Source organism: Lygodium microphyllum, unplaced genomic scaffold, assembly GCF_053477565.2.
Source record: "Lygodium microphyllum isolate KBCC unplaced genomic scaffold, Lygodium_microphyllum_v1.1.10 scaffold_44, whole genome shotgun sequence".
Taxonomy (NCBI): Eukaryota; Viridiplantae; Streptophyta; class Polypodiopsida; order Schizaeales; family Lygodiaceae; genus Lygodium; species Lygodium microphyllum.
Window position 1 is genome coordinate 883,703 of NW_028229527.1, and position 8,819 is coordinate 892,521.

An 8,819-nucleotide genomic window follows, 5' to 3' on the forward strand; every position below is an offset into this window, starting at 1 on the left:
CTAGCATACAACAAACTTTGGCCTCAGTTCCTCACTACTTTTATCGCCCGCACATCGAGATTATAGTTGAGTCTAATATGTATAAATACCGATAGTGTCAACTTAATAAAGCTGAATGATACAAACAAGCGGGAATGGTATATCCTTTCCAAATTCTTGATAAGAAGTGGAGCAACATTTCTATAAATGTTGTGGTTGGATTACCTCCTACGAACCAAGATCATGATGCAATCTGGGCTATGGTCAACCAATTGACAAAAATGGCTCAATTCATTCCTACAAAGACAACTATAAAAAGCCATGAGTTGCCTAGTCTCTTTATTGGACATCCTTCCTTTATGGTTTGACTGATAAATGGTTAGTGACTAAGATTCCAAGTTGACTAGCCATTTTTGACAAGCAGTTTTCCAAAAATTGGAAACTAGATTGGTCATGTTGTCCTTGGAGTAACCTAAGATCGATTAATAGATTGAAAGGCCAAATCAAACTATGGAGGATATATTGCGTGCATGTATCTGCCGTAGACAATCTGATTGGGAGTGTTATCTTTTTCAAATTGAGTTTGCTTATAATAGTGCTAAGCATTCGGCCAACTAGTTATAGCTCATTTATACTTATGTATGGTTATGAGCTAAAACCACCGATTGTCGTCAAGCTCAAGGAAGTGAAAATGCAATCCATAGTCGACTTTCTATAAAAAAATATTAACAATTGCAAAGGAAAGCATTAAAATGACCCAAGAACATGCCATGTTTTATGTTAAAAAACATCATGTTCCTCGAGAGCTCCAGGAGGGCATGTGGGTTTACCTTAAAGTCCCAAAGAACTCTAATTCAATAACTACCAACAAATGCTACAAGTTCTCTTCAAGGTATTATGGTCCTTTCAGTTTATCAAGAAGATAAGTAGTATATCCTACAAACCGAATTTACCTTCAGAAATCCAAGTTCACCCTATGTTCCACATTAGTCATTCAAACAAACGATTGGAACAAGGTGAACTAATTATTCTCATGAAGGAAGTTCTACAACTCAAGGACAGCGCTTGATATATGCCACTCGAGCCTAAATTGGTTCTCGACCTTAGGACTAAATGATCCCGTTGGACTATTTATGCCAAGTAGGTCAAGCCAAAAAACCACCTAGAGATGGAGGCTGCTTAGGAGTTGGTACATTCATTGAAGAGTTGTTTTTTCCATTTCAACCCTAAGGATATTGCTAAGAACAGCAACCATTCATAAGGGGGAAAATGTTTGATCCTCGGACATCCAAATGGGTGCTAGCAAAATCAGTCAAAGTGGTCAAGAAGTGAATTAGTGTAAATATATTAAGGGCACTTTGAGGTTAGGCAACTGAGTCCTATTCATTGGACTCAAAGTCATATTGTGCGCATTCCTTGTGTGATCACCACTCTTGGACTCTAGGCATGTTGGCCAATGTATCCGTATACCCGGATGGTGTGGACTCATGGTATGGGATGCCAGTCCTTGGGACGTGATCGTGACCTACAATGCTACTAGCTCCCATGCTCAAGGGTGAGCTTGTTTAGCTCTATGGCTAGGAGGCAAGTCTCATGTCCAGTCCCTTACATTCCTGAATATGGCTTATGTCATATCTCGTGTGCAAGTAAATCCTACAAGGATGTTTCAAGGGATATGAGGGAACCATGAAAGAAGACAAAGGAGGGTTAGGAAGAACTTGTGGGATGGACGGTACACAAATTTGAACCCGTGTAGCAATATGAAGATGCCTTGAAGGGTTCTTCACATTGGAAGAGATTATGATCTGAACTTATATATCAAAACTACTTCAAAAGGAATTAGCTATATCTTGCTATATGTTATTGAACTTTTGATCACGGGCCCTGGTTTTGTGACATTATAGATATCAAGCTCAAGCTCTATCCAACATTTAAGATGACTAAACTAGGTCATTTATCCTATTTCCTAGGCATGGAGATAGATAGACATGGAAATGAGACCTTTATATCTTAGCAAAAATATGCTCTTCAGTTAGTGGATTAGTATTGCACAAATTAAACATAGCCTGTGGCCATTCCTCTTGATCCTACCGTGAAGCTTTCTAAGGATCCTCATGCACGCATAAGGTCAAATCTTGCATACACAACTTCACTACTTAGTCAATATTTCAATGCACCAAAAATGTCACATCGGATTGCTTGTTTGCATATATTGAGATATGTTCGATATATTTGTTTTTTTTTGCTTACACTATGATAAAGTTTTGAATTTGCACAAGTACACTGACTCTAAATGTGCAAGAGATCTTGATACCCGGCATTCTCACAATGGTTACATTTTCTCCCTACATAGTACAACCTCCCATTATATGGTCAAGCTCTAAGTAAGAGACAATGGCTACCTCCACTCTCAGACCGAGTATCAAGCTCTCTATGATGACACCAAAGAGGCGGTCTGCTTGAGGAGCTTGTTGGCTTCAGTTTCCATGCAACATTTTAACTGTGATCTTCTATGACAACTACAGTGCCATTGCACTAGCTAATAACCCCATTGTTAGTCCGAAGACAGTCCGAAGACAAAGCACATTGGATCACATTTTCATTTCACCTAAGAGCAAGTTGAGCTAGGCACCATCCATCTAGCTCCTCAAACTACATATGAGCACACCTAGACCCCAGGGTACTCAAGGCTACATACCATTTTGTCCGCCAGTCCAGCTCCCCTCCTCATGAGAGAGAGAGAGGGGAGGAGGGAAGAGAAGGAAAGGAAGTTATGTCAATATCTACTCAAGGCCAAAATGGCGTATGAGACTGACACAACAAGAACAACTGATCCAGGGTATGTCAACCACATTGGACGTTCACAAAAGCCCATTTTTTCCCTGATCTCCAAGCATCTAGAATCTAAACAACTCATCTTTTCAAAACATGCAGCAGGCAGTTTGATCATGCAAAAACTGTCTTCCTAATCTGTTAAACAAGAGTTTTCTACTTGCTAATACAAGTCTTTAATTTTTCATGTAATGCTCAATAGGAAACAAACTCTGAATCAAAATGAGTCCTAAATATCACCCTTCTCTACCAACTATTTCAGGCTCCCAAAAGAGTAAGAACAAGGAAGATGTCAATCTAAATCAGATCCTAACTCATCCTGTAACAAGCTGGTCCCATACCAGTAGGTTGTGCCAATCCCACACCTGCTCCTGCACGCCCCTGTAAAGCATAACAAGCGTGAAGTAAACAAAAAGGAGCATGATGAACATGGAACAGAAATCATAGAGATGACAATTCCCTTGAATGCCTTGAACTAACTGATCTTTGAAGGGTTGCTTCCTTCAAATAATGCACATTTCAACAGTTCCAAAAAGACAGCCAAATTGTTCTCTCATTCTTTATACCTGTTCCCTGTATCGATCTACACTTCCTTTCTCGTTTTCAGCAAAATCAACACGCAGTTGTCGTCCATTGATTTCATATCCTTGCAAATTCCGTCGTGCACTCAAGGCTGTCTCATCATCTCTGAACTCACAAAATCCATAACCTTTTGGTCTCCCAGTCTCCCTGTCAAGTACCAATCTGACAAAAAGACATCATAAAACAACTATCACAATCTTGGACATCATTCATTTAAAAGTTCAATTTCCACTGCAACTTTTTTATCCTTCGATTTGGGCTTTTCTCGCTTGAAATATAAGCCCAGGTCCAAATTTCCCTTTGGGAAGAGAGCCAATTGGGACTTTTGTCTTTGACTATGCTCTATGCCCAGACAGTATCAGAGCTAGCAAGGCGGCTGGACTATATCAGTATTCCCTTGTTATCAAAATTTCCAAAAGTAACACGAAGCTCAGATGAGATGATGCTGTAAACGAAGGTATCAACCAATGCAGTTCTGTTTTCAGAATAAGTTCAGAATATAGAACCTGAGACTTAGTATAGACAACATTTACACAAGAATTTTACACTCCTATAGTAGTTTTTAAACTCAAAGCATAGTTATGCATTGTACTGATGACTCTTTGAATTAGAATATAAATTTTTATCTGGTCTCTAAATTGGACGTGGCCTTATGCACAGAAGAGCCATTGTAACATTTTTCTTAAGGACTGCTCGTTATGCACTTGGACCCATTACCTGCACAAGCAGGAAATATTTATTTGCCTAAACAAAGGGCTACTGTGTGAACTTAAACTATCTGCTTCCTTTTTTTTAATGAAAAGCTACATCATATCCATTATCAACATATGGACATATAGAGTGGCCAAACAATCTAAACAGTCACAGCCATGAAAACACACACACTGATGAGATACTAAGGTCTATTCAATTGCATATCACAAGGCTTTCAGATAGCAATAAATACAAAGATTTCCTTTAAAGAAAACATAAACCAAACACACACATTACTTGTTTGCATTTTTCTGGCCAGTCTTCTAGTGTGCAATGGGTTGTGAATAAATGATACAAACATGCACACAGGCACACATCTTTGGTCAGACCACCACCCTTGAATGAAAGGGATGTACAAATGTATTCTATTCAAGACAGACAACAAATAGATATCAGGTGCAGTGGGAACATGCATCCATTCCTGTTTTCTTAAACGTGTCACCAAAATTGATTATTTCTTGAAGAGATGGTTACCAAAAAAAGTATTAAAAGATAGGGGTTCAAGTTAGCTGTAGGGGTTCGGGAGGTCGGTCTGTGGAACAAACAAGCAAAGCAAACCAACCATTGCGGACCCAAGAGCATTTACCAGAGCTCTCTGAAAATGTACCATGTAGTTGCACAGACAACCTATCTAGACTCGTATGGCCAAGCAATTCAAAGTTCATGTGCTTCAACCTTTGTAGTGTATGAACATTCCAAGCAATTAGCTGCTGCATTTTGGTGGCAGTGGCACAGGCACCACAGTGTTGGCAGTTGCCCACCACAACATTGGGGCTCTTGCCCTTTTAGCCATTCCTATACCACAATCCCACTCCTAATAAGGCCATGTGTGGCATGGCCGGTACTGGAGCCCACAGCAGACCACTTAGAGGTATGGGAGATCGTAGGGAGTCTTACTGGATGGCACATCTAGAAGGCGCATTGCCAGGAGGTTTTTGACGAGGAGAGGCTTTCAGTATAGGCGGCTTTGGCAAAGCTCTGGACCTCCATCATCCACTCCCTCTGCGGCTGATGGGACTAGGTGCAGGGCTAGACTCGAGCTCGTCGGGAGCTCCATTTTCACTTCATGTGCACCTGGGGCGGCCAGGACCTGTTCTTCATGATGCAGGCAGGCAGCCCCAGATGGTGATACAGCATTCTGTTGTAATCAGTTTTTTTGAGTAATATAATCAGCCACATTTTACTTGAAAAAAAAAATGTGTGGCATGGCCAGTATCTATCACATCGACATGTTCACATGCCTCTTGCTCCACAATTCAAGCTTTGGAAATTAGCACCCCCTATCCTAGTGAACTCTGTATGTGATTCTCAAGAATTTGCCACATGGGATGAAAAGTGGGGAAGGGGAATGGCCATGAATTGCCATTCCATGTGACTTCTTAGTCACATTGAATAGGCATGGGAACACAATATAGGGATAGGGAACAAGGACAGAGGACCCAAAAATGGTTATTCCCTGCAACCATGTCTCAAGGGAAAGGGAAAAAAGCAAGCAATTCCAGGAGAAGAATCTTTCTTTCAGGACGATTTACTTCCTAAAAGCTGATGTGTCAGCCTAATCAACATCAAAAAATCATTCAAATACAAAGAAACTAGGTTCTTGTAAAGAGATGCAGATAATGATCTGGGAAGAAACAAAAGTTGCACAATTTCATGTTGTGCAGATAATCCATAGAGCCCAAAATTCATTCCGTGCAAAGAACCAACCATGTCCACCATGGCACCTTGGAAATCCAGCAAATAGCCTAATGAAGAGATCAGGAATCTTTGTACATCTCCAAGATCATGTGATAATGTGGCCTTTTGAAGTATATGAAGTAGGGAAGGATTTCTAAGTAAAGATGAACTCATTACATGTGATGTAGATACTTCGCTACCTAAGTCTGCCTTCTAAAGAGGCAGCTCCGGCTAAAGATCAAAGAGAAGAAATAATATCTCTTGCCAAATGGGTTGATTTTTTTGTCAATTATCATCCATTAATTCACCATTGTACAAAGTAATAGTCCTTTGAAGCAAGCACAATTTGAAAAATGTCAGAAACTGTGGTAAAGCATACCCCATATGAGAAATATGCATATCACAATATAGCAACTGCCACATAAGTAAATCAAGCTTCCTCTCTTATCCATATTTCCCAAAGCCACCAATATCTAATCCAACTGAAGAGCCTGGGACACTGATAATCGAGAAAACAATATGCCAAACAAGTTAAGTTCTTTCACAACTTCTTCAGCAGGAAGCCTAGCATGCATCTGCTCTGACTGATACTTCCATCCTATGACCTATGTCTGCAAAATGTGAGCATCTTACACAATGGGAAAATTCGCGGCATAATTTCATCCAACAAAGCACTCCAATTCAAACATCAAAGAAATCCCTTTTGTTTCGAAGGCAACTCATTTGCTTCCAGATTTTAATCAGATACAGTTTCCATGATTTCAAAACTTTCATTGCATTTCCACCATTTCAAACGGTCATATGTCTAAGAGTATCAGCAAGTTCATCCACCTGTGTAGGAGTTACAGTAAGCAGTTAAAGCATAATGCAAGAAATTCCATTTGGAAAAGGAGACTGGAAAAATGATTCCTTTCATTTTCCAATCCTTATGTCTGTATATTTCAATGTTCATTTGATGCAGGTGCACTTATCATGCATACCAATTGCAATAAGCACATGTCCACTGCATCATCAACACCTTTCATGCCACGTCTAGACAAATTTAAGCCTTACAAGCTCTTGGATTGCCAATGGTTTCATCAAAATTTGCACTCCGATGTACACTTTTCATATTCCATCTAAAGGTGGTCTACCAAACAACTGGACATGGCATGACCTTTTCCCAATCTTGTCTCACATATGTTGAATGAGGGCAGCCTGAGATTTTCCCTTTAGAAGGGCCCAAGACCACTTCCTAATCATGGGTAGCAATTCAATGTCCACATGCTGTTGTTCCACAACTGCTGATTTTGAGGGGAAAACGAGCAATAAAGTTGCCTCCTTGCCATAACATGATACTAAAAATTCAATATGTCAAGGGACTCAAGCATCTTATGCAAACAGGTTGCGTTAAGTCAATGTAGTACCTTTTTAATCAGAATCATAATAGCAATAGAGTTCCCTTAATTGATTAATAACTTTGGTTGCTCTAAATCAAGTTTGGAAGGTGCAATTGTGTGCTGTCCACATGCACACTCCCTCCCTACGCCCCCCACCCATGTGTGTCAATTATTGTATTAATTACCAATGTATAAAGTTTCTACACCATCTGGATCAGTGAAGCCACAATAATTCATGCATTAAAGAGGTCTACCAATCTCGAGTAACAAAGTGCAAGTTCCTTCTGAAGAAAGTCTAACAATCAGAGACACTACCCTCAAAAGTCTCACATTTGCACACGTGCACACACACAAGCACGGCACATACACTTGTAGAACCAATCTCTCTTTTGAAACCGCATGCATGTACAAGGGGAGATCGTCTCTCTTTGTAGAGAAAGATCAAATTTTCCAGTGGGACTATAAACTTCTTGCAATCACAATTATTATCAGCACTTAATGAACTTGTTTATGTTGCCATTAAACGTAAGCACTTCACAGGTTGTACTTCAAGTAAAACAAATAAGTATGGACATATCATGCCTTTGTCATTCAACATAACCATCAACTTCAAGTCTGATTGAGTAGTTTTCACAATAGATGCGCTTAATAGCATGCAAGTCAGGCCACTACAACTTGAATTGGGTTCAATAGCAATGAAATGGACCGGATAAGAAACTTGGTATCTCAAGCCCACGCACTTGCTAGATTCTATTTCATTTCATCAATGAGACTCCTAATGAAACATGAGAATATACGGTATACAATCTGAAAATCCAAAAGCTGCATGGGACACTAACATGTCATACATGATTATAGGGGGCTTCAGATCTCAAATAGCGAAGACATAATTTTAAAACTGTCAAACCTCTTAGCCACCAGTTAGTTTTACCTTCAAAGCATTTAAAAGTCCCAGAAAAAGGGCCCTCAAAAAGCTCTTGTACATAAAATATGTCTTATCATTTTGTGAACAATATCTACTTTCGATGACCACAGAAGAAAGCTTTTCAATGCCAGAAGCACAACACTACATCAGATATGTGGAGAATTCCCCAAAAGAAGCATACTTGTTAACAAAGATACTACATTTGCTGAGTATCATAATCTGTTAAAAAGCACAGGGCATTCAATAAATTTCTACATTACAGAGTAGACAAGATGGAATGCAATGACTTAGACGTGGTAAGTACATAACAACAATATAGTTTAGCTTCCATCCTTAAACTGGGCAGAATAACCATGTGTAAAATTAGAAGTTCACAACAATAGTGGCTTAGTTTGATACAGCCACCTTGAGTTTTTCTGTTTTTCAACAAAATAACATGTCAGTGATCTCTTGCCATAAAGAGTGACTTAGACCCACCGGAATGAAACAACTGGTCCAATCTCCTCAAAAATACGAACTAACTGACTCTCTGTTGCATCATAGGGTATATTTCCAACTGCAACAAATAGGCATTGAAATCCAGTTAGACTTAGTGCAGATATCAATCAGCATACAGAATCATTTTGAAAAGAATATATCTTAGTTTCTCTTAATAACTAGTTTTTCATTATACAAGAGATTCTAGGCAATAG

The 8,819-nt window shown here is 39.4% G+C and overlaps 1 protein-coding gene across 5 annotated transcripts in view; it reads right to left on the reverse strand.

Annotated features, from left to right (window-relative positions):
• Nucleotides 1-8,819, reverse strand: part of LOC148008934 (uncharacterized) — an 82,692-nt gene that overhangs the window by 21,964 nt on the left and 51,909 nt on the right. For all 5 annotated transcript variants that reach the window (XM_087673890.1, XM_087673888.1, XM_087673887.1 and 2 more), the window contains 3 exons: nt 8,605-8,683; nt 3,378-3,555; nt 3,153-3,192 (listed from right to left, as the gene is read on the reverse strand). In XM_087673890.1, coding sequence (XP_087530016.1) covers nt 3,153-3,192; nt 3,378-3,555; nt 8,605-8,683 — 297 coding nt within the window. The remainder of the gene's footprint in view (nt 1-3,152; nt 3,193-3,377; nt 3,556-8,604; nt 8,684-8,819) is intronic.